At 38.7% G+C, this 26871-nt stretch overlaps 2 protein-coding genes across 5 annotated transcripts in view; one reads left to right on the forward strand and one right to left on the reverse strand.

Moving 5' to 3' along the window:
- Positions 1 to 5191, forward strand: si:ch211-79k12.2 (uncharacterized protein LOC568844 homolog). The gene is made up of 3 exons (XM_061916071.1): positions 1 to 227; positions 1432 to 1585; positions 1652 to 5191. Exons 1-3 carry the CDS (start codon positions 204 to 206, stop codon positions 2902 to 2904), a joined length of 1431 nt encoding a protein of 476 aa, XP_061772055.1. The 5' UTR covers positions 1 to 203; the 3' UTR covers positions 2905 to 5191.
- si:dkey-34d22.1 (discoidin, CUB and LCCL domain-containing protein 1) overlaps positions 4259 to 26871 on the reverse strand; it is a 25686-nt gene continuing 3073 nt past the window's right edge. The window contains exons 2-15 of one of the 4 annotated variants that reach the window (XM_061916068.1): positions 25405 to 25626; positions 21282 to 21419; positions 20189 to 20240; positions 20026 to 20098; positions 16885 to 17018; positions 16752 to 16789; positions 15566 to 15757; positions 14328 to 14440; positions 14072 to 14243; positions 13911 to 13997; positions 13473 to 13566; positions 10570 to 10607; positions 10385 to 10492; positions 4259 to 5653 (exon numbers count right to left, since the gene is read on the reverse strand). In XM_061916068.1, the coding sequence (XP_061772052.1) occupies positions 5295 to 5653; positions 10385 to 10492; positions 10570 to 10607; positions 13473 to 13566; positions 13911 to 13997; positions 14072 to 14243; positions 14328 to 14440; positions 15566 to 15757; positions 16752 to 16789; positions 16885 to 17018; positions 20026 to 20098; positions 20189 to 20240; positions 21282 to 21419; positions 25405 to 25626 (1820 nt within the window). In that variant the 3' untranslated portion in view covers positions 4259 to 5294. Of the gene's footprint in view, positions 5654 to 10384; positions 10493 to 10569; positions 10608 to 12890; positions 13086 to 13472; positions 13567 to 13910; positions 13998 to 14071; positions 14244 to 14327; positions 14441 to 15565; positions 15761 to 16751; positions 16790 to 16884; positions 17019 to 20025; positions 20099 to 20188; positions 20241 to 21281; positions 21420 to 22632; positions 22859 to 25404; positions 25627 to 26871 lie in introns of those variants that run through there. The other 3 variants (XM_061916066.1, XM_061916070.1, XM_061916069.1) reach the window with 3 other exon arrangements.

Raw genomic sequence — 26871 nt, forward strand, 5'->3', positions numbered from 1 at the left:
TCCTGCAAAAAAAAAAAAAGAAACATACTTCCGTTCACGTGATTAAAAACCCGGAAGTCGTACTTTGGCTAGCTCGAACTGAGCTCCTATTCGCAAAATAAAGACTACAAAGGCGGACATATTTGGACCTTAAATATATGTTTCATCCGATATCATTTCAAATAAACTCGACAGCCTTGAGCGAAAGGTGCTTGTTGGTGTAAATGGAGGACAAGAGCAGCGACATTGTGAGTAGTTTCTTGCTAGCGTCAATTCTTGTGGATCCTGCTGTTGTTGTGTGACTGCTAGGGGTGTAACGATATATATATATATATATATATATATATATATATATATATATATATATATATATATATATATATATATATATGTATATATATATATATATATATATATATATATATATATATATATTCGGTACATACCTCGGTTAAGAGGTCACGGTTCGGTTCATTATCGGTACAATAAGAGAACAAAATATAATTTTTTTTTGTTATTTATTTACCAACTTTGTAAACAATGGCTTTATCCTTTTAACATTGGGAACATTATAATAATTCTGCCCACGTTAATCCACATTAAACTGCCTCAAGTTGTTGCTTTGATTAAATATAATGACTAAACTTTTCTTATACATATTAAAAGTGCAACATTAAACAGTTTCAAGTCAACTCATCATGCTTAATTTATCACAGCATTTGGGAAACCTGTAGTTGACTTTTATTATGTGTTATATTATTATCAACATGTGATAGCAGGGACCCTGCCATTCAAAACCAGGCTGCTACATTACTAATGATTAATGTAACTATAGCTGAAAAAAATAGTACAAAAGCAATAGGAGAGACTATTCATCCCTGAAGACCTTGGAGTTCAATGAAATAACAGACAGACAGGGCTTTGCTGCCCCTAACACACACACAAACGCACACGCACGCACACACACAGCAAAATGAGCTAACGTTACGCTAAAAGCTAACTAGCCTTCACCTCAAGCCAGAACTGCGAGCGAGTTGAGCTGCAGTTTAAGTTTCTAAAAAGTCAACAGTGCTCATAATGATGTTTAGAAAGTAGTTGACTTTGAAGTGTTTTTTATAATTTGGGGAGTGTACGATGTCCGCTGCTCCCCTCTTAAACTCATATATGCTCGACTGAAGCAGTGACTCCATGCGTTCTAAATACGCACCGCTGATTGGCTTTGTATGTAACCAATCAGATGGTTGTGTGGGCAGGACAATGCTGGGTGCTCACTGCTCAGACAGAAGCAGAAAGCAGAGCAGCTTGTGAAGACTTTCAAACTTGTTCGGTACACCCGCGTGCCGAACCGAAACCCCCGTACCGTAACGATTCAATACAAATACACGTACCGTTACACCCCTAGTGGCTGCTGTTTATGTGCGGCTGCTGATGTGTGTCTGCTGCGTCCTGCAGGGGGACCCCAGCTCCTGGGCGGACATGCATCCTTTCCTCGGCGCGGGCGCCAAGGAGCAGCTGGACGCGGCCAACGTGTGGAGCATGTTAGGGGCGAACGCGCTCCCTCAGCCTGTGCAGGACGCCGCCCAGAGGAAATGTAAGGCCATGGACGGTAAGTAAGCGTCTTTGTGACAAGAATCAAACATTGCAGGATGATAACGAGCTTCATGCCGGGTAGATGTGCGCCATGTCTGCACCTGCCCGGGCTGCCCTCTGTCTTTAAAGGCCGCACAAGGCGTCACGTGTGCCTCCAAAGACAGCGTCAGTCCGATGACGTCACCCGATGGCTCCAGTGAAGCGAGCAGCACGAGCACGTCGGACTCCCCCACGTCCAGGCAGCCCTCTTTGGGCCACATCTCCTCCATCTTCCCTTGCCTGTGTTACCGCCACGGCCAGCTGCTGAACAGAGACGCCGTCTTGTCTCGCACTCATCATCACTTCCATCACCACCACTGTCCCATCGGCGCCTGTCTGCCCCGCCCCCAGTCGGGACAGCCACATTCCCAGCAGCTCGCTGCAGCTCCCTTCTCCTGCTTGGCGTCTCTGCAGCGGCAGCTTCAGGAGGAGCGAGGGCCACCCCTGGCGAGCTTCACAGCGCATCCCTGCATGCATTGCGCCGCGTCCTTCTCTCAACCCTCCCAGTTGCTCCAGCACCAGCTCGCCGAGCACGCCAACAAGCCCTGCGGGTTTCTGTGCCTGCAGTGCGGGAGGACCTTCAACTCGCACAGCAACCTGCGCATCCACCTCAACGTGCACACCGGCGCTCGGCCCTACAGCTGCGCTGAATGTGGCAAAGGGTTCAGCCAATCCGGCGCGCTCAAGATCCATAGGCGCATTCACACGGGGGAGAGACCTTACACCTGCGGCTTCTGCGGCAGGGGCTTTCCACACTTGGCCGGGTTCCGAGCCCACCAGCGGACTCACACGGGGGAGAAACCTTACCGCTGTAGTCAGTGTGGGAAGTGTTTCACCCAATCAGGAGCGCTGAAGATTCACACTCGCATCCACACAGGAGAGAAACCCTTCGTCTGTACCATCTGTGGAAAAGCCTTCTCCAATCGCTCTGGCCTCCGATTCCACAACACCACAGTCCACGGTCTCCCTCCGGAGCAGTCGGGACCGGAAGGGGCAAGAGGACGCCCACCTGCAAGTCTGCACGCACCCGCCAGACCCGACGGCAACGCTCCGTCCGGCTTCACCCTGCTCGGCGCTAGCAAGCCGCAGTCTGACGGCGAGAACCCAGACAGGAACAGGGAGGGGCTGGTGTATGCCTGCGAGGACTGTGGGCTGCGTTTTAAGGACGCTCCCTCCAGGAACCGACACCAGAGTCAGGTCCACTACTTCGCTGAGGAGGGAGTAGCGAAAGAAGGAAGTATAAATGAGGGAATCGCACACGACAATGGAGAAGAAATCCGAGTCACTATTGTTTAAACTAACAAACATATTTTTCTGATATTTGAAGTTGAGGATCTTCTAAGTGTGGCACAGTCAGCCTCACTTCAGAGGGTCTCACCCACTCACAAACAACATGTGTACACTTATTGTAGACAATGTACATTTGCATTCATTTTTCATCACTGCACTTTGACTTTTTTCTAGATTTTTCTCAAGCTCATCTTCTGGAAACTAGCTTAATATTGATATAAACTGATATTGATGACATTGTTAATTTATTAATGTTTCAAGGCCAAACACGGGTTCATCCTTGGACAATTCATTAGGGAAAACTTTACAGGCTATCCATCCATCCATTTCTACCGCTTATTCCCTTCTAGGTTGTGGGGGGCGCTTGAGCCTATTTCAGCTACATGCGGACGGAAGGGGGGGGTACACACTGGACAAGTCACCATCTCATCGCAGACTTTACAAGCTAATGAGGTCCAAAAACTCAGACTGTAATGATGCAACAGTAATTGGTTACACTATCCTTCTACTTAAAACTGTGAGCAGGAAGTTTACATTCCTTGATCAGTTTTCTGAACAATCACATTATAAAAGGGATTTCCATTCAACCGTCCATTTTCTACAGCTTGTCCCTCTCAGGGTGGGGGGGTCTGTGCTGAAGCCTATCCCAGCTGCACTCAGGCGGAAGACGGCGTACACACTGGACAAGTCGCCACCTCATCGCAGGGCCAACACATAGACGTACAAACATTGATCGTTCCTAAAACGGTGGAGAATGTTGAACCCTTTTGTTAATGGAGCAAGTATGGGCTTACCAATCCACTATGTAAGTACATTTGCAAAAATAATTAATAGCTTCAGCTTCACTTCACTTTTAAAATGAGCATTTCACATGTCTAAGTCATTTAAGACCATCCCCAGTATTAAAACATAATTCAATTCATATGAATAATAAACTTCCTTTGTTTATACAAAACCCAAAACCAGTGAAGTTGACGCGTTGTGTAAATCGTAAATAAAAACAGAATACAACGACTTGCAATTCTTTTTCAACTTATATTTAATTGAATAGCCTGATATTACAAGATATTTCATGTTCAAACTGAGAAACTTATTTCGTTTTTGCAAATAATCATGGACTTGAAATTGTTTTGTTCAACAGTCCGGGGTTTCCGTTGTTGTATTTTAGGCTTCATAATGCGGCACACATTTTCAATGGGAGACAGGTCTGGACTACAGGCAGGCCATTCTAGGACACGCACTCTTTTACTACGAAGCCGCGCCGTTGTAACACGTGCTTAGTTGCTGACAGTGGTTTTCTGAAGTGTTCCTGAGCCCACGGGGTGATATCTTTTACAAACTGATGTTTTTGATGCAGCACTGCCTGAGGGATTGAAGGTCATAGGTATTGCTGCTCACGTGCAGTGATTCCTCCAAATTCTCTGAACATTTTGATGATATTACGGACTACAGATGGTGAAATCCCTAAATTCCTTGCAATAGCTGGTTAATAAATGTTGTTCTTAATCTGCTGAACAATTGGCTCACACATTTGTTCACAAAGTGTTGACACTCGCCCCAACCTTGTGAATGACTGAGCATTTCATGAAACTTGGTTTTATACCCAATCATGGAACCCACCCGTTCCAAATTAGCCCGCTCACTTGTGGGATTTTCCAAATAAGTGTTTGATGAGCATTCTTCAACCTTCTGTCTTTTTTCCCACTTGTGCCAACTTTTTTTAAACATGTTGCAGGCATCAAATTCCAAATGAGCTAATATTTGCAAAAAATTACAAAGTTTACCAGTTTGAACATTAAGCATCTTGTTTTTGCAGTCTATTCAATAGAATATAGGTTGAAAATGATTTGAAAATCATTTTATTCTGATTTTATTTATGAATTACACAAAATGGCAACTTCACTGGTTTTGGGGTTTGTAAACGCACAGAATCTAAGGTGCTACAATCTTTCGATGTCTTTGTTAGGTACAAAATCATCAGTGTTTATTCTCCTAATCACCACAAAAACATAGCCATTGTGCCTTTTCTGTGTGATAACATTTTATATAATATAACCGTTATGAATTTACCTGTTTTTGTTAGACGTTTACAACTAACTAGAGCCACCCGGTGGTAGCTTGTAGCCATTGCAGTATTAAACCCACCAGTGTATCACAGTAGCTCAACACATTTTCAAGTTGTAAATATATGTTGTCATGACAACATCATTTGCTGTTTTCCATCCGTCTGTAATACAGCTTCTGAAAGTGCAAAACATTGACTCAATAAAAAAGACATGAGACAAAGAAAATATTCAGTCCACATTGTATACTTTTGTATGATCCCCTCAAGGTTGGGGTACTTCATTGACGGAACACGGCGCTCTGCTGTGGTTCGCAGGGAGCTGTGTGTTCCATCACAAAGGCTTATGGTGCAGTAAGGAGTCACATGACGTGGGCTCAGCGTATATGCCGACAGTAGCAGGGCGTGGCTCGTGTGCATGGGAGGCGGGTGTGCAGTAGCCGTTGTGGAGCATCCTGTGGGCGGGGCAGTCGTACGTACCCATGCTGCCGGTCGATGCCAACATGACGCGCCCTCGTGTGTTGCTGTCCTGCTCACTGAATGGTGTCGCATATTCGGGCTCCGGGGGCAGTGGCTCGGCGTACTCTGGAAGGTTGAGGGGAGAGTCGTAATGGTTGAACGTGAAGGGGACGGTGTAGCCTTCGTCTGAGGGGGGGCGGAATGTAGAGCCCATCTTTACTGGCTGGTCATAGTCTAAAAAAACAGAAAACAAAGTTACAATTTTCTTTGTACGTGTCAACATCTACTTCTTACATTTATATCTTCCTTTTATGGATTTATTTAACACATGTAGTGTTAATAATAGCTGGGATGGAATCACATGACCTCGAGGCACTTTCGGGTTCCAGGCTATGGTCTAGAGCAGTGGTTCTCAAATGGGGGTACGCGTACCCCTGGGGGTACTTGAAGCTATGCCAAGGGGTACGTGAGATTTTTCAAAAATATTCTAAAAATAGCAACATTTCAAAAATCCTTAATAAATATTTTTACTGAATAATACTTCAACAAAATATGAATGTAAGTTCATAAACTATGAAAAGAAATACAACAATGCAATATTCAGTGTTGACAGCTAGATTTTTTTGTAGACATGTTCCATAAATTTGATGTTAAAGATTTATTTTTTTATGAAGAAATGTTTAGAATTGAGTTCATGAATCCAGATGGATCTCTATTACAATCCCCAAAGAGGGCACTTTAAGTTGATGATTACTTCTATGTGTAGAAATATGTATTTATAATTGAATCACCTGTTTATTTTTCAACAAGTTTTTATCCATCCATCCATCCATATTCTACCGCTTATTCCCTTTTGGGGTCGCGTTATTTTGATATCTTTTTTTCCAAATAGTTGAAGAAAGACCACTACAAATGAGCAATATTTTGCACTGTTATACAATTTAATACATCAGAAACTGATGACATAGTGCTGTATTTTACTTCTGTATCTCTTTTTTTCAACCCAAAAAATGCTCTGCTCTGATTAGGGGGTACTTGAATTAAAAAAAATTTCACAGGGGGTGCATTACTGAAAAAAGGTTGAGAACCACTGGTCTAGAGCAGGTGTAGGGAACCAATGGTTTTGGAGTCAGTTGTGGCTCTTTTGATGACTGCATCTGGCTCTCGGATAAATCTTAGCTGATGTTGCTTAACACGATAAGAAATGGATAATTCCGCTGGTAATCACAGTGTTAAAAATAATGTTCAAAATATAAAACATTCTTATGCATTTTAATCCATCCATCCGTTCTACCGCACCTGTTCAAGAAATCGGATTAATGGTAAAACATATTTTTATATATTATTGGTTAAGTTCAGAATAACAAGGTTATTAAAATGAATAAGAGACTTATACTCTAAAAATGTTGGTCTTACTTAAAAATGCATGCATTTAGTTGTTGTAATCAGGGAAAGTCCAAGTAGAATTCTCTTGTCAGAGCGTGGGACGACACTGTACAAGGGTACAGGTCTGCGCGTTTCTCCCCATTGAGCTAAATTGAATCCTGTCTCTTTTTAATTCCTTGCTTCTTGTCTGTTTAATAGATGTCATCAGTGTTTGAACCTGACAGTTGTATTTAGTGTTAAAAATATTATACGGCTCTCACGGAAATACATTTTAAGATATTTGGCTTTCATGGCTCTCTCAGCCAAAAAGGTTCCCGACCCCTGGTCTAGAGCCTCATTAGGCTAGTTTTTTTACCTGCATCAGTGCAGATTTGGTGTATTTTTACAGGTTTACAGGCGATTATATAAGCGATCATTATTAAAATATTTATAACTGGATAAAGTTGATTTATACACTCTTAAAAAAATTTTTTTTAAAGATTTCAACTATTTCTAATCACCAAGATGTTACTGCTCACCACAACTTTACTGCTCACCACAACTTCACTTCATTCGACACTCACAGTATTTAGAGAAGAAAAAAATTGGAGGCACATCATGTATTTATATCTAGAGGGGTCCACAAATTAAGCATGACTTCGTGAAAAACAAAGTTGGACTTATTCATGCATCGCTAAATAACGTATTTGATGGATAAAACGAGTGCTGTACTTCTGTGATCGTGACGCTAATCACAAAAAAGATAAGTTTATTTGCAGTTGATTTCCTGCTTCAAATATTAGTCTGTCATTTGCAATTCCTGTCTACACTTGTTTTTATAGTGTAAAGTTCACATTTTGTCACATTATTTAGCTATAGATGTTGCTGTTGTTCAGCAATGTTTGCTAGCGATATCAAGATTCAGTATATGCTATTCAGCCTGCAAGAGAGTTAATCATCTAATTTGTTATTACTATTAAGGATATTTTCTTGATGCCAACAATTATCACCATAGACGCTATAATGTGGTAATCCGTGTCGAATGAAGCACTTGGCTTTCCTGCACAACAACAATTTAAGCTTTTAGTTTCTGTTATGAAAATGGATAATGAAAATATAGTAGCTTGGACCAACAATCACAATATTTATTACTAGGATTTAAAATGACTTTAGTTTATTTTCACAACCAGGTCTTAGTAATTATATTTAAGCATAGCAATCACAAAAGAACACAAACTTAAATGACCTATAGTCCTTTTCCTACGTTTAGTTCTGCTCTCAAACACTACTAATGTAGTAGAGATTACATCACAGAAATTTTAAAATGTTCAAACAAATATTTTACAAAGTGATCGCTGCAGACAAAAGCGATCCGATTGTATTCCACAAGATAATGAAAGAGATAGTTTAAGAGCCATTTCCTTCGACGCACTTTCATTTTTTTCTGACTTTATTTCCTGTATGAACCGCTTCTTTCGGGACTCTAAGAAAGCTTTTTCCTATCCCTCTTTTTGAACAACTGGAACACCTAAGAACAGAAAAGCAATATGACATTTTCTGCTCAAACTCTACATTTACTCTCTCTTGTTTTAATGCTACGCTCTAGTTGCTTGACCATCGTGTGAACTGAGCCACGAAGAAGATAAATGGATGTGATGTCATATGCAACCCAGCTGTAGGATGGTTACATATGACATCACATCCGTTTCTCTTCTTCTGGCTTTCTGTGTACAAATAAAACATGAAATGTGGGCGAATACTTTATAGATACTGTAATATGATTGTTCATTTTTTTGAGTCAGTACAGATTGGTGTCTTATTGCATTGTGTTGTGCATTACAAACTCAAACACATTTCATGCTGTCGTAGAAGCTAGCTTATCTCTTTCCGTAGTTAGCTTTTACGGCTAATACCGAAACATGCTGATGTGTTCCGTGCAAGAAAAAAAGATTTCCTCAGTGTTTGCTCTTACAATAACAAAGTCGGTACAGTTTGGTTATTATACAGTTTACGGAACGTAAATGAAGTATTGTTGACGGTTTTTGAATGCATTTCTAAAATGATTTAGAGGTAGAATGGATTGCTCCTTTTAGCTGCATTGCTAGCCACGTAGAACAAGACCATTTTTACAATGCAAAGTTACAATGCAAAAACATAACAAAAAATGTTGTCTTTTTGCCTCTCATAAGGATTGTGAACGATAGGCAAACATCCCCAAAAAGTGCAGCCCCCCTTTAAAGCCTTCCTATGTCGAAAGACTTATTTTGTGAGTTTATAAACAAAAAAACTGAATTTTTTTTTTTGCCAAAAATAAAAAAAAATCTATATAATTACTGTAGTATCAACCATATACTGATACACATTGTTATTGTCGATATTTGTATCGATCCGTCAACTTCCTTTTTATTTGAAGAACGTTGACTTGTAGTTAGCAAATCCTCCTATGTTGTGTAGTGTAACGTGTATAGCTACTCCTTGTTCTCCAGTGATAATGTTACTTGGGGCGGCGTGGCTCGGTTAGTAGAGCAGCCGTGCCAGCAACTTGAGGGTTTCAGGTTCGATTCCTAGTTCCACCATCCTATTCACAGTCCTTGGGTAAGACACTATCCACCTGCTGCCAATGCCACCCACACTGGTTTCAATGTAGCTTAAAGATGTAGATATTGGGTTTTACTATGTAAACCTCTTTGAGTTACTAGAGCAAAAGCGCTATATAAATATAATTCGCTTCACTTGCAAGAAATGTCATTTATTTGCTGCCGTGGAGGCGAGAAGTAGTGATTTATAAGTAGCCCGTGAGAATGCTAGTGGTTGAGGATTCCTTTGTTCGCTTGTCGCTGTCAAATTTGCGGGACACAGCTCGAATGTGTCATCAACATGAATTATCACAATATAAGGATAGTATTAAAAATTATCTTTGGCCAAACTAATATTCTTTATATCGTTTATTTCGGCCAATAATGTTTATTTATTTTTCTGATAAAGTGCTTCTTCAATTAATAATGTTAAAATAGGGCACAGTTAAAATATATTTTTAGTTTTTATTAAATTTGTTAAATTTTAGTATATTTTTTCCCCTTTTAATATAAAAAAAACAACTTTTATTTGAAGTCTCCCTGGCACGTAAGATGACAGCCGTATTTTTAGCCGCGTTCTCTTGCTCTTCAACGTGTTTGTGGCCTGCAACCTCCTTTACTGCCACACTGTCCTCAGTCCTCTTTTAATTAGAAACTCAGCGCCCGACGCTGTTTTGTCTTAGCGCAGCCCCTCTGTCCTGTTTATCACTGCGGCGCTCAGTGAAGGGGCCCCTCTCTGGGAGAAGGGGGGCCGGTGGGGAGGCCGAGAAAGGACTGGTAGGAGGCGGCTGCAGTTTTTATCGAGGTCCAATTAAAGAGTCCCTTTCAGGGAGGCAGACAGGAATGTTTGTATAGTGACTGGGTGATGGGCAAAGAATGGACAGCCCATGGAGAGAGCTGAGAAGCCCGCCATGACAGTCCAGGGGAAAAACAAAGAAGGCCAGTAAAATCTGAATGGGCAACTAAAAAGTACTAAATAAGCATCAAATGGGGATGAGCTGCATGTCACTGATACAATTCTCACCATGGAGAGGAGGGCTTGGTAGCTGGTCATGGATATTTCTTTCTAGAGGGTAAGCGATGAGCGCTGATGAAGAGCAGGCGAGACTTTTAACCTGGAAACTCTGACAACCTGTTAAACACACAACACATTACAACTTGTTAAAACCACAAACAAAAAGACATCAAGTCAGAGAAAAATCCACTTACTTGTTGGTACACAATTCTTCATTTTGGATGACTTTTTCCTGCATGGAAAACATCACACATTAAAATGTTTGACAAGCAAGATTCAATTACAGGAATTTCAACTCAGTCCATTTGATCCAAAACTTTGTAAAATGTTTGTGTTTCAACACTTGTTGTGTTTGTTCTGTTTTATTTCATACTTTAGTCTGACATGTTCACATTGGTTACATATGTAAGTATGTTACCTGGATTTCGGCTATAGTGTCATTTTGATAAGTGTTTTGTTTATAGTTGCAATATTGGAATGATGATAATGTGCTGTGGCAGTATGCAGATTTCACTAATGTGACAGTTTGCGGAAACAATTGCTTTTCCAAACGTTTTTAATGCTGAACTGCCAACATAAAAATTCAAAACAGGAAGTGTTTAAAGTTGAATGGCTTTGTAAAAGCACAGAGATAATGTCTAAGTTCATGGTGTTCTTCAAAGTGTTTTTGAAACTGCACATTTTTTTCCCTCAGAATTTTCAACTAACCTGAAGTGTTTAGCCAAGAGGATTATTTGTAATGTGTAAATTTTCAGAATGTTATTGTTCTATTTTTGGCCAAAGTAAGACAAACAAACCAATCTGAAGTTGTCATTATTTTAAAGTTATTATGCCATGATTTTACTAGTCTGGCCCACGTGGGAATAGATTTTCCTCTAAGACAACCTTGGTCTAATTGTTATGCTCCATGTTTCCACTTCCTGATCTTTTTTTTTTAATCATTGTTGCCTCCCTCTTATTTGAAATTGTATTTGTTCTTCTTTTTTTTTATAGTGGGTCGCAATCAACGTTAAGTGCATACTGCCACCTACTGTACTGGAGTGTGTATCCTCGGAATGTGTACTTGGGTTACTAAACAAAGAACCCAGCTGAAAAAAATAAAATAAAAAATGTATATGTACACCAAGAGTCCGCAAACTTTTTGACTCGGGGACCACACTGGGTTAAAATAATTTGGCCAAGGGATGGGCTAACTATTTGCAGGGCATGAATTTAACCACGCAACTGCAGCAAGTGCTGCGTCCGCCCTTGTCACTTGCCGTAATGCCTTAACAAAATTGACCAGCATCGACGGCAAGAACGTGCCTTGACCGCCCTTGACTTTTTATTTGTTAATGGACTAGGGATGTAACGATAAACGGCATAATGATAGAATGCAGTAAAATTCCAGACGGTTAATAATACAATAAAACATTTTAATTACCAAAAAAACCTCATTTATTAATGCATTTTAGGCAACTGCTTACTTACATGCGCACTAGAGCCCTTCGGCTCGGGAAACATGGCGGCGACTTAATAGATTTTGCTTTAAAAATGTTCCCTCAGAATTGATGGAGCCGATCGTTCTCAAACAATTGCCATTGTTTGAGAACGGGTTCACAAACTAGGAATTTTACCTGGCGCAATCGTGCAACATAAGACGTATAACACAGAATACACACATATATATTTAAATTTACATATATATATATATATATATATATATATATGTGTGTGTATATATATTTTTATATGTATATATATAAATTAATGATTATTTAAAAAAAAAAAAGTTTCTCAGTTCGAACATTAAATATATTGTCTTTGCAGTGTATTTATTGAATATAAGCTGAAAAGGATTTGCAAATCATTGTATTCTGTTTTTATTTACGATTTACACAATTTGCCAACTTCACTGGTTTTGGGTTTTGTACATGTTGATTTTTGTAAGTTGGGACATCCCGCGCGACAGATTGTGGATGCTGGTGAGCCAGATCAGGCCCGCGCGCTATAGATTAGAAACTCTTAGATCTACCTCTTTTGTATTAAACCTGTGGTTTTAGGATATCCCAATAGATACTGGCTATATTTTTCGTGTTGTCCTGCTTTTCTAAACTTGTATCACATTCTGTTTCCCAGATATGCAGAACAAAATTGCATACCTGCAGCCACTTGGTAATTAATGCCTTACTTACATGTGGCTAGAGCAGGACAATGTCCCCCTTCTATCTTTTACAGTAAAGTTATTATTTTAGTAATTGTCTTTTGTTTGTCTTCCACTGACTCATTGTTCCGTCATAGCAGTATATTCTAGCTTTGCTGTTAATTTTAGTTTCTTGTCATTTTGTTAGTTTTGTCTACCCGTGTATTGTTCATCCTGCTTTCCCACATCACCTTCTCTTGGCCGTTTAAGCATCCATTTTTTTGTACTTTGTGCTTTTGGGCATTTCTAAAATGTTTCCAAAAGTTAAAATGGTAGTTATGACACAAAAAATACAAACTGAAACAACTTAATAGCCATTTCTTTCATACATACTAAAATGGCTGAATACAATACAAGTGTCTATCCGTGTTGGCCCTGTGATGAGGTGGCGACGTGTCCAGGGTGTCCCCGCCTTCCGCCCGATTGTAGCTGAGATAGGCGCCAGCGCCCCCCACAACCCCAAAAGGGAATAAGCGGTAGAAAATGGATGGCTGTTTGGCGTTGATAACAGCTTGCAAAACGTTTTTTCTGTGATTGAAATAAAACATTGATACCTCAATGAACATGTTGGAACAAATAAAGAATATTACTTTCCAATATTTTTTCACAATACCCTCAATTGGGAAATTTGAGGATACTCATACTAAATGATATTTTAGTAAAATGTTTACAGACTGGTTTAGTAAAAATTATATAAACTTCATCATTTGTATTAATTTACGGCATAAACCTTAAATTGGTTATTAGTTTTTACAATACATATGTAATGCAAGACAATATTTTTGTTTAATCAAGAACAAAAACCTAAGTATTGTATTATAATTTAATGCCATACGTAATATCTGCAGTTGAGTAAATACATGTAAATGCGCATAGTCATTATTTGAGGCGGTAAGTTGTATTTAACTATCTCACCTTCTCACCCACCAGACTCCAGCCAATAAACAACTGAAGCACATGATCAGTCCCAGGACCACTCCCACAGCGATGATGACTGCTTGACTGGACTCTGCATAACAAGTACACACATACAGCTTAATAAATATTCTCATTCAACGAATTACAATATCGTGAAAAAGTTATTTGTTTTGATTTTGACCTAGAGTTTAATTTTGCCGTTTTAGCAATTGCTGATTAGAGTGTGAATCAGCAGTTTACAATACAAAACGTTGACAGTTTTTAAAATTTTATGAGATACTGAATTCATATTTTTTTATCAGCCGCAAGCTATAATCAACATGATTTAAGAAATACAGTACATTGTTGACGTAAAAATTAACCTACTTGATTCAGTTCACTTTTTAAAGATACGGCATTTGATGATCTAGTCTATGTAAAAATAGACGCACTCACTCGGTCTTGTCTCCACTAAAACTGGCCCCTGGGTGAAAGTGGGAGGCGTGTTTGGCGTCGCCGCCTTTTCTTTGCTGGGAGGTGATACTGTCAGAGAAAAAGCAGGACCAAGTTCAGTCATCAAAAGAGGAACATTCCCAGGTTTTAGGGACTATACTAACTTTCAGGCGAGTGAGACCTAGGTGTGATCTTGACAGGACACCCCAGGATCTGGATCTGAGCTGAGGCCCGGCCAAACCAGCTTTGTGGTTGCAACCGAATGAAGCGAGCCACGGTGGGAGGAAATAGGCTGTTGAGTACCCTGGTGTGGCCGTCAGCATATGCCTGAAACACCTTATTAGAGTCACAAGAACAAGGTTACAAGTGATAACTTATCCAGTTTAGCAACCACATCAGCAAATGTAGCGAGAAGCAGACCATTTTTTCTCTGCTGACAACATCTTTGTAAACCTTCCAGTTTTTTCTGTCTTTGCTGTAAAAGAGGATGTAGGATTCTATGTGGTTCTCACTAGTTCCAGTTGTGATTACTCCTGAACAGACAGAAGTGGAAAAAGGCTGGTTCACTTCACATGTAAAACTCACAATTTTGAAAACATCCAATTCATTAAAAGACCCTTTGCGTTAAAGTATTTATTTATTTAAATGGACAATTTTTTGTTAGAAATGACACAATACACTTGAAAAGTGCTTTAAATTTTAATGAAAAATATGTTAGTTGTCTAAACCCCTTACTTGTTTTGAAATAAATGTCTTTAAACACAGACTCTGGTAGTCATTTCTACCTCAAACTTGCCCATTCAACTAATTAAAAAGTCCCAATTACTCCAACAATTTCAGTCCTAACTAAGGATGGGTTTAGTTTACATTCGAGCCTATATCCATTTCAAATCAGTTATTTAAAAAATGGGGCAGGTGCTTAAATTGTGCACAGACAGTATTAAATTGTATTAAATATGCTAAATAAAATAAACAAGAAAAAACAATGCCCATATAAATTTTATGGAGTTTTCTGATATTCAAGTTGAACAGACTAGTAATTCAAATATTTCAGTGAGAAAAATTACATGATAACTAAGGGACACGTTCAAAAATAAAACGTCAAATCTACAATAAATTGTCATAATTATTGGAGCCATACAGGACACAGAAAACTTTCAAAAAACAACTTGAGTTGTAAGGTTTAATGCTCAAAATTTTGGGTGTTCCTGAATACAGCCTTGCTTGCTGTGACTGTCATTGGTGCATATTGAGTAAGTACTGTGTTGGTGTAGCTACTGGCTAGGCTTGCGCTACGGTGCTAACAATGCTATGAGAGTTGCTGTTGGATTGTAAGGTCGGCAATAAAGTTTAAAAAAGAATGTCAGACTCTCTGTGCTTCTGTTAAGACGCTACATGACTTACAAGAATGTTACTTGCACAATATCCCCGCCAAGCACTTTTTGCAGCTGGTTGAGTCAGCAGCATTCACTCAGCATCGAAATCAGCACTGATAGCTTCTTCTTTTTTCGGTCCAGTTACTACCGTGTGACTATCCTTTGTCCTAACTGTATGTACAAGTATGTTGACCAAAAATAAACAAGTCCAGGCATTCACTTTACCTGACTGGCCAAGAGGCCATTTAAAATATATATAGGAAAATAAAAGAAACGCTTTACCTGTGATTGTACTTTTATCAGTAAGCCCCAGCTCCACCCAGGGTTGAGCGTCACTGTTGCCTGCAGCCCAGAAGAGCACCTCTTGTCTGGGATCCAAGTTTTTAATAGACCAGAACATTGTGTGTTCTTGGCTGTCTTTCTCCCAAAAAGATGAGGCGTTTAGACCGTACACCGTCAGGATGTTTTTACATTCTGCTGAGCAATCAAAGGAGAGAATAGATATCAGACGATGCTCAATATTTCCTGAAATGTTTGGTATACATTAGGGGTGTAACGGTACGTGTATTTGTATTGAACCGTTTCGGTACGGGGGTTTTGATTCGGTTCCGAGGTGTACCTAACGAGTTTCCACACGGACATATTAGGTAGCGCACAGCACGTTGTGTAAACAATGCAGAGCGAGGCAGGCTAGCAGCGACCGGGCTAAGACAACATGTAAAAGCCAGAGCTGGAAGACCCTCCTGCCTCGTTAAGATCTTCCGTTTGGGAACACTTTGGCTGCGCGATATCACAATGGTTGACGGAGCTTTGCCGACATTATTCAGCAGCAGTAGGTTATGCTTCTGCCAACACGTCAAACATGCTAACTCCTTTGAAACGTCACCACCGCATTCAAGCAGCCTTCTCGGCGAGTCAGGCAGGGCTGAAGCAATAACAAATATTTATATAGCAGCCAAGTTAGCCAGATTGGGGGTGGGGGGTGTTGATGAACGTGGACCCCGACTTAAACAATTTGAAAAACTTGTTTGGGTGTTTGCATTAAGTGGTCAATTGTACGGAATATGTACTGTACTGTGCAATCTACTAACAAAAGTCTCAATCAATCAATCAATCAAAAAAAGCACTTTATATGTCGAAAGGTTTTGTTAAGAAACCATTCTGAGCCTTATCTTATTAAGTTTTTATTTTATATATGTTGACCACATTAACCTTGGCAATGGACCCTGTGTGTATTATGCCATTGTTTACACATTTGGTAAATAAATAACCCAAAAATGTATATTTTGTTGTTTTCTTACTGTACTGAAAATTAGCTGAACCGTGACTTCTAAACCGAGGTAGTACCGAACCGAAATGGTTGCGTACCGTTACACCCCTAATATACATCCACTCTTTCTGGTCAGAAAACATTTGTCAACAGTAACACACTTCAGCTGGAATGAAAATGAACTAATTGAGGTTTTACCTTGGCTGAACACCAGCTTCTTCGCTGATAACGACCCCCTGTGGAAAGAAATTAATAGATCAGAAATCGGTGGAAACAATTTGGTAATGTATAAACACACAAATAGTGTAAATAATTGCAAAGTCTTACGAACGTTTTGGAGAGGATTCCATTGGAAAAGGTCGATTCGTAGAGAGTGAGGCTCTTACCACGGCTCACACTCACACGACCTCCAAGACTATCGGATGTAACTCCAGCGTGCACAGCAGACTTACACAGGACTGACGTCTGTAGCAGAGATCAATCAATTAAACCTTGTGTAGTTCTCACCATACACATTTTATTACATATCTATCGGAAAGACTTTCTCTACCCGTTGGAATGGAATAATTTCAAGCAACTGAAAATGGATGGTGGTAGACAACCAAAACATATTCCACTGGGCATTCATAATTTATTTTTGATGCTAAATATGTACGGCATATGACACAACTTCTTATACAATAGCAAGAGCTGTGCACTGTGTTGTTTTTCCTTTTTATAATTTGCAAATCACACACAACCTCACTGGTTAGCATGACGTCACATTATTTGTGTAGCTATTACAATAACCCCCTTCAGACCCTGTAATGAAAAATCAATCAGGATTTACCATTTTGAGGAGCCAACTGCACTGCTTAGTTTTTTAAAATGAGTTTATGGACAGGTTGCGCCATACATTATTCACAAGGCATCGATGGGTGCACCAGATTTAGTTAACTGCTCATTTTTTTCAGTAGTCCTTAAAGGGGAACTGTACTTTTTTGGAAGTTTGCCTATCGCTCACAATCATTATGAAAGACATGACAACAGATGTTTTTTTTTTTTTTTTAATGCATTCTAACTCGTAAATAAACCTAAACATAGCTCTGCTTGTGTACAGTATTTTCATGGTCATGTGCCAAAGTACATCTCTGACATGTTAGAACCATCTCAAGCTCTGAGAACCTCAGGGAGTGGTCTCCTGCTGGTGCCTAGAGTCAGGACATGGTGAAACTGTTTCAATTTCATGCACCTAAAATTTGGAATGGTCTTCTTGAAGATGTGAGACAGGCCTCAACGTTGGTAATGTTCATATCCAGGCTGAAAACCCTTTTATTTAATTGTGCATATGACAATTGAAATTATTTTATATACACTTTTTGATTGATTTTAATTTTAATTGATTCTGACTGTTTTTATGATCGGATTTTCTAATTTTAATTTGAAATATTAAATTTTTTGCATTCTTTTAATTTTCTGTAAAGCACTTTAATTGCCTTGTGTAGGAATTGTGCTTTATAAATAAACTTGCTTTGCCTGAATAAAAATAAGCTTAGCTCGGACCCAATGGGAGGTTCTCTATTTCGGCCATAAAACCCAATAAATAACCATCTATAAAGCGCCAACAATACCTCATTAACATTTTGTTATTGAATATTAACCAAGTAATAGTGATATTGTTATTTTCAGTGCTAAACGCAGATAAACTTTTTATAGCGGCGCCGTGATCACAAGCTTGTGTGCCAATGTTTAAATGATCGACTGATGAGCTGCTTCCTTGATTCCTTGCTCGTCAAACCTTGTAGATCATAAATCATGCCTTTCACCTGGATAGTAGAAGGATAAAGACGTATTCCAACAAGTTGGTGCAAATGTATGCCCGGAAATGACGAGAACGACACAGAAAGAGGCTTAGTTGCAAACCGCCTTTCTTCGCAAGGATTATAAATCATTCTTCATCTAAATGGGATTATATAAACATTATAGCAGTCCGCATCCTAATGACAGCATTTATTGTACAGTAAGTAATGTTTTGTTTGTTGGCTCTCAAAGTCTGCAGTGAGCAGAAATCAGTTACGTTGTTAAAAAAAGCAAACGTTTTGATGCGTTTTTGAAATTAATGCGCCGCATATGCTTAAAATGATCAACATACGTGAATGATACATTTTATTAGAAATGTGCCTGTTACTACTTTTAATAGAGTATATACTTACAGTATGTACTGTATATAAAACCTTAATGGAGATGTTCGGATGTTTTTAAGGGCTTTATAGGGAAAATAGAGTGGCTCACAGGCTCTATTGTAAGCAGACTTTTGATCGCAATTATTTATTCTTTAGAATGCATTAAAAAAATAAACATTCTTCGTCATGTCTAATATATGTATCATAATGATTGTGAACGATAGGCAACATTTCGAAAAAGTAGATGCAAACACAAAGCTTCATGTAGAAGCAATCAACAAATACGAACAACGAAAATTAATAAGATACAAATATTAGCATAATCACTTGCTGTACAATGTCAGTTCTCAAGACTTGCGTTTTCCCTTTAAATGATAAATTCCGCATATCTTCAATAAGTAAAAAAAAAATGACACAAATAAGCGTCTTTTCGTGTCGATCGTCGGGATATCTCCAAAACTAAATTTAATTTCACAGTTGACGGACTTCTTGGTTAATGGCCACAATTTTCTATTATATACAAATATGAGGCATTTTTTCTAATCTAGAATTAACTTTTATCAACTCAAAGGCGATGCAGCAGCTCACCGGCTCAGTATGCGTAAACTAGTTACCACTCTATGATCAAGGCGCAGCTAAAAGTAGATCATCTGCGGTAATACTTGGTTAATATGCACGTCATCACATTTAAATGGAGTATTGGTTGTTTTTGGAGGGCTTTATGGGCGAAACAGATTAATCTCAATAGCTACATTATTAGGCCGTGGAGTATAAGCTAAATATTACAAATTAGAATGCATATGAAAAAACATGTGTTCTTGTCTCACATAAGGATTGTGAATGGTGGGCAACATTGTTTAAAGGAAAAACAACAAATGACTGACTACTAAACTACTAAAACAGTCAAATGACAGCTTCGAAAAAGACATCTACTTCCATAGAAAATAATACAACACAAAATAGCAAACATTTACAAAAAAAAACAACACATGAACTCCAACACATTGACACACCGCCTCTCAATTTCACCTGTTTTTCAAAGGAGACCTATACAACGTAAAAGTCATACAGTGCCGTTGCAAAGAAGCCTAAAGTTTATTGAAATGCCCAAAGATTCAATGCATAATTAAAAGAATTGCTATTGTTTTAGACCTCACCGAGATAGGCACCGCGACCCCAAAGGGAATAAGCGGCAGAAAATGGATGGATGGATGGATGGACAATACATGGTTGTGGTGTAAATTCGATAGAATATACAGTATGTTTAAAACCTTGAAATGTGTAATGTCTTTTAAATGGTGTTTACTTACATCTCTATATCCATGATCAGGACCTCCCCAAACGTCACCCGCCACATTCTTACACCCGGCTGGACAGTAAACACTAAGGAAATAAAAGACTGATATGTGAGCAGTTAGTCATGCTTTCTACAAACACTCCAACGATGACAAACGTAAGAGGCCATTCACCAACCTCAACTGTAGTGAGCTAAAATGAGACCCCCGTTGTAAACAAGAGATGATATCTGCAACATTAATGTAGACAGAGAAAATTAAAGGAAGGCATGGCAATTTAAGGGCTTACATAATGAGCCGCCCCTCCTCCATCTTTACAACACAGGCTGTGTATGAGTGGTGTCCAAGTGTTGCTATATTCGGGGATGAGTGGCCGCCAGTGTTGAGATGAGCAAGGTCTTTGTTTTGTGCTGACTCTGTCATATTTCACGAGCACGGCGACTGGTTCTTGTGTGATCTCAGCTAACAAACGGCGGTTTGTGCGTGCAGACACAGGCTCAACTCCAGACCCGGGAAGATGTCACAAACCAGTTAGAAGAAAACAGGAAACTGTGATACATATTGTACAGTCAAAGGGCCTCATCCAATCAGACGAAGCATGGACTGGTAAAAAACATTCCCTATACTATATATGTAGTCGCGTATCATATTGCTTTTGTACAGGGAGCACCCAAATGAGGTGATTGTTAGTCCTTGTGTTGATGACGGCAAAGGAAAAGAATCAAACCTCATTGAACAACATTGAACAGAAGCTGGAGGCCTCCCTTCATTCAGCCTGAGGGAAGTCTTGCTTTCCCAGCAAACACGCCGAAGCAAATATAGCGACCGAGGGTGCATGCCAATAAGACATGACTCACACATCCACAAACTACATGCACACAAAATTCACACACAGACTGATGTTTTATGGCAGTAAAATATAAGGGTCACCCTCCAAACCACATACGTGTCAAATTTTATCACCCACATTTTCCTTATATATAATCTATGATAACATAACGTAATACTATTGTAACTAGACATTGACGAACATAATGTATCCCACCTACCATCTTCTGTTGAGAGATAATCAAATTGTCACTTTTTTTTACAGTAAATACATTTTGGGCCATATTGATATCAAGTATATTAAAAAATGCAACATGCTTCAAATACAACTGTAGAATTACTCAATATATACAAATAATTGCTATGAATCCAATGACACCAAGTGGGATATGATGATACCAGCAAGACAAACTGGTTGCAATAATAGTTACATGAAACCATACCTGGATATACGTCTGTGGCATAAGACAGTAGGAACCCTCGTCCAGACCGATGAGACATGGTCTTGAATGTTATTGTTACTTCGTTGCTCGGAAGTGTCATATTCATCTGTGACGCATTAAGCTTCCCACAAACTGGACCTGTAAAGATGCAGATATACATGTAAAAATAGCAGTATGAATTTGTATTTGCTTCAAGGCTCCTACACAAGCCTATTCCATTTTCTAACTGCAGTTTTTGTTAAATCAGTCTGGATTTCATTATGACTACTGTATTTTATATTCTTACAAAATGTTCCTTGGATTGTGATTGTTTATGCCATCATTTAGTTTTGCATTTGCCAAAAAAAACAAGATTTGTAACTATTGCTGGGGGGGGCGCCAAACAGTGCACTGTTCTAGCGTGTGGAAATATTTCCAATAAGGGTTTTTGTAAAGGCTATTACAGAGTTCCTGAGACAGTCCATCATAAATGGGAAAAACGATGTTGAAACAAAAAACAGAGAGAGAGGTTGCTGCTGTGTGGCGCTCTTGTCGAGTGGAACCATCTGAACACCATCAAGGTTATAATGACTGTTTTGTTAATGTCTGTATGAATTAGGGCTGGGCGATATGGCCTTTTATTAATATATCGATATTTTTATGCCATGTCACGATACACGATATATATTTTGTTTCTTTGCCTTAGCCTTGAATGAACACTTGATGCATATAATCACACCAATATGATGATTGTTGTTCATACTGCATTAATATACAGTATGTTCATTTTAAACTTTCATGCAGAGAGGGAAATTACAACTAAGTCAATTTACCAAAACTGTATTCATCAAACAGTTATTAATCAGTGGCACAAACATTCATGTCATTTTCAAAACAAAGTGCAAGATTGTCAGAGACATTTTAGAACAAGCTAATAGTGCACTTTTGTGAATTTCACCAAGATGACTTATAAAAACAACACTAAATTAAAGTGTACTTTTTGTACAGAATACCACTACAATAGTTAAAAAAAAAAGCAAATAACGTGCACTTTTGTGCATGCTGTCACTAGATATTTCAATAACTATCAAATAAAAATGAGCTGCATAATAGGAAATCAAACAGTGTATGTCCTTCGCTATGTGGTAGGTTACTGCGGACGTTATCTCCTGTTTTTGATTTTTTTTTTTCATACGGTGTTGATCTGGAACTAGTTGCTTGGGTATTCTGTTTTGGTGTGGCACCGGCCAGAGATGTTGACATGCTGAGTTTCAAGCACTCCTCATTCTATATCAGGTGACTTTTCAAATGATGCCACATTAACAGTGCTGCTACTTTTTGTAACAACGCTTTTGCCGCATAGATATTTCACCTCGAAGCCGAAACACCGCCAGACGATGGATCCCATGCTGTTTTTCTTGGGAATTAATCTCTCCTCCATTAGTTACCAGATTCGCACCTTCTATCTCTCGCCTTACCACCGCACCGTTAGCATTACAGCTATCGTTACCAAATCGCTACCTCTCTGCTTCGATCGAGCGTGTGACGTTGCACACGTGACGTGTGTAAGGTGCGCTTGTTTTACGTCTCTGTGAGAAAGAGAGACAAGGAAGCGTCGGACACGCATGCAGTGTAATGCCCGCAGCTAAAAGCAAATATTGAGTATATCGATATATCACCCAGCCCTAGTATGAATGTAAAAATAAACTGCAGTACAGCAGCTGCAGTACATCCAAAATGCTGCAACTCGAGTCCTGACTAGAACCAGGAAGTACGACCATATTAGTCCAGTGCTTAGGTCACTCACTGGCTTCCTGTTGTCAGAGAATAGACTTTAAAACAGATCTGCTTGTGTACAAGTCTTTTCATGGTCTTGTGCTAAAGTACATCTGTGGCATGTTATAACTATATGAACCATCTCGAGTTCTGAAAACCTCAGGGAGTGGTCTCCTGCTTGTGCCCAGAGTCAGTGCCCAGAGTCATGACCAACATGGTGAAACTGCTTTTCAGTTGTATGCTCCTAAAATCAGGAATAGTCTTCCTAAAGATGTGAGACGGGCCTCAACATTGGCAATGTTTAAATCCCGGCTGAATATACTTATTTAATTGTGCATATGACATCTGGAAGTATTTTATCTACATCATGTAATTGATTTTGTATTATTTATAATTATATTTTCTAATTTTAATTGTAATTATTTTTCCTTGTTTTATTTTCTGTAGGGTACTTTGAATTGCTTTGTTTATTAATTGTGCGCAATAGATAAAACTGCCTTTCCTTGCCTGTAAAAGTATGTTCATTAATTCATATGCTTTTCTTATTCTCAATATGCTGACATGTTAGCAGTTTTCCAGCATTCTGTGATTGGTAAATGGGTTTCATGTGGTGTTAAGTGCAAATAGTGCAATGTTCAGCAAAAAAAATAGATGAGTATTAATTACATATTCCACATGTCACGGCCCTTACCTCTGACCTAGATGGCATAGAAATAACACTGTATTTTGAGATGAAACATTAACTCCACACTTTTGAAACAACTGCAGAATATTTGACTTGCAACAGTAAAGCAACTGCAAAAGCTAATATTTTGTATTTTTACATATAAGGGGTGCTCAAAAATCCATTCACATCCAAATTGCGATTTTTGTTCATTCTGATTCTAAATTGATTCGTAATTTAGAAAATCGATTTAAAACTTTTTTTTTTAAAGAACACCATTTTGGATTAAAAACAAAAAATTATTGATATTATTAATGATACTGTTACGTTTGAGGATTTTTATTTAGCATTTTTTTAGCATGTTATTTAATATGTACTGTGTTTGTATGTCTACTTAATTGCTTTATAAATTTCTATCCTAAGTATTGTAAAGCTGGGAAAACCTTTTTTAGGCCAACACCATGCGTATTAGTCATAGGTCAGCAGCCAAGAGGAGCTTTTGTAACCTATTACCTGTTTAGAATGTTTTATCATCATTTCAATATTTAAAGCAAATTGCTTGACAACACCGATAACTACGACTGCACAGCATCAATCAATGTCCATAGAATACGTACAATATTTACCCAGGCGTGACAGAGTCCAACATTGTCTTTCATGGTTAATTTGTGAACCCAACCCAATGTAAATAAATTATGTGCCTCCATACTTTTGTATTTCTTGAACTCCTTGCAAGTGTAGAAGGAAGTAATTAAATCACCATCCACTTTGGGGATGTTGAATCTTTTAAATTTAAGCATTTCTTCCTAAGAGTGTATGGATCCACTCTTTCACATTCAGTTGTGAATATTGGCTTCCAAGCCTTTGAAATATTCTAAACTAGAGCTACGTGTGCCCCTCAAGTCAAAACCATAAAGTACCTCTTGGCCACATTCTAGCAAAACCCAGGACAACTAACTTGTCAAATCATCAATCCTTTTATGTGGTAATTTGCTATGCATATGTGGGGCTATACATCGCATGTGAAATGTTCAGGCGCTTGAATCTCATCAGATCGAGATTTTTTCCCATGGCATCATGTTTACTGGGATCAAGAAACAATGCATTTTTAGATATTCCCCACTGATTTTCACAAATGAATATAAAACAAAAAAAATGGTGTCCTGGCTTACCCACTCCTATTTGATTTTAGGGATTACACAGGATTCTCATTTTAATATAGTGTAGCATCGAAATACACATTTTCTAACAATGGTACTTTTACGTTACAAAAAAATCCATCAGTAAATTAAGTGGTGTCGGCTCACACTATTCACATACTTTGTGTACCATAACGCATTAATAGTAAAAAGTGGCATAGCTTCGACTGTCATTGCTTGTAGGAACATTAACCCAACAGAGAGACAAGCGCATTAAAATCATGATTCAGCTAGTATGGAATCCATTAACAAACACCTTTGGCAATGTAACAGTGCAGTGCATTTATCATCAATTTCTCAATTGTTATTTTTGACATAAACCAAATTCGGTATGCCCCCGGGACACGACTTCATGTGTTGGGAGTTAGCTGTAACATCAGTGTGTCAACAGATTGGTATGCCTTGTCTCTATTGTTGTGAGGAGTGTCACCATTAGCACCTGAAACTGCTGAGATAAAAAAAGAGAGGTTAAAACATGGATTTACATGGAAGTAAATATGATTACCTAGGTAAGGCAATCCACTTTTATCTACGATGATGAGAGAGCCATTATTGCAGCCTGTACTACTCTCAATGTTGAAATCCCCAAAAAAGAGTAGCAGCGTCCGCCCTTCTGGCACACGAAGCTTCCACTGGCACCAAGTGTTACTCGGGTAAGTGCCTGGGTAGTTCTGAGAGGCCAAGGTGCCTGATTCTGGTCCAAATAGTGTATGTCCACAGCCATTACCTGAAACCATACACGGAAAACTGTTGACAAACGATTATATTACCGAGTGGAAAAGTAGAAAGGCCTGGATGAAGTCGACCACAACGTATCCCACCAGGCCAGACGTTATCTTTATTCTCCTCATGAAAAACGTGCAATTGAGGTGTAGTGCTAGGGCGTCCAAATTGCAGCCTGGGGTCCATTGTTGGCCTGCAGCTCTTTTTTTCAACCTATTACAAAAATGTTGATGTATTATTAATAAAATATATTATTACGCTAATCACTATTTGCTTTGTCACCTACAACACAAAAGCTACAGTAGATGAAGAAAATGTTTTCATCAAATAGCTTAGCATATGTTGGCTTACAGTTGACTGGTTTTAGCTTACTTTGTAGTATGTACAAAATGTATCAAATCATAAATGATTAAATATATAAGTCTAGCTGTACAAGTTAGTATATCTATATATCTATCAGAGTAAGTAATATAATTATTAAAATATATTAGCATTTGGCCACAACTGTCAATATTTGGTTTATCCATCCATCCGTCCATCTTCTTCCGCTTATCCGAAGTCAAGTCGCGGGGCCAGCAGCCTAAGCAGCCTATTTAGTTTTTCACTACTCAGTAGTATACTTTTAAAATTCATTTCAAAAGGAAATTATGTAGCTGTCTGTATTTTTAAGTTAAATTAAAACTAGCCAAAACTCTGTTTAAAAAATTTGTGGCTGGAGTATAAATATTGTTTTTCTTCTTTTCCCAAAATATGTTCCCTTTTTACTGATATGTTCTAGACAAGGGGATCCTCAAACTGTGGTACCACTAGTGGTACGTGGGCTCTATCTAGTGGTACGCCGAATATTTGATACATTATTAAAGTACAGTGTTTTATTTTCCTATTTTCAAAGACAGTGTTACTGTTTAAAATGTGTGTAATGTTACAGTGGCCAAAAAACTAAATATACTTGTTGAATAAAACCTCTGCCTTGTTTTAATGAATACCAAGGCATACTACGCAACTGTATTTTAATGTTGGTCATTATGGTGGTACTTGAAGAGCCAAGTGTTTTCTGAGGTGGTACTTGGTGAAAAAAGTTTGAAAACTACTGTTCTGGACAATGAGAAGTGAAAGGTTATATTGTTGTCTCCTACTTCTGCCTTGCTGACCCTTCCTGTACAGGATATATGACTAATACACGCCTACTGTGAAACATAGTTTGTTTGTACGAACTGTCTAGGCGGAAAATTATCACAACATATACAGG

This window comes from Nerophis ophidion, linkage group LG11, assembly GCF_033978795.1.
Source record: "Nerophis ophidion isolate RoL-2023_Sa linkage group LG11, RoL_Noph_v1.0, whole genome shotgun sequence".
Taxonomy (NCBI): domain Eukaryota; kingdom Metazoa; phylum Chordata; class Actinopteri; order Syngnathiformes; family Syngnathidae; genus Nerophis; species Nerophis ophidion.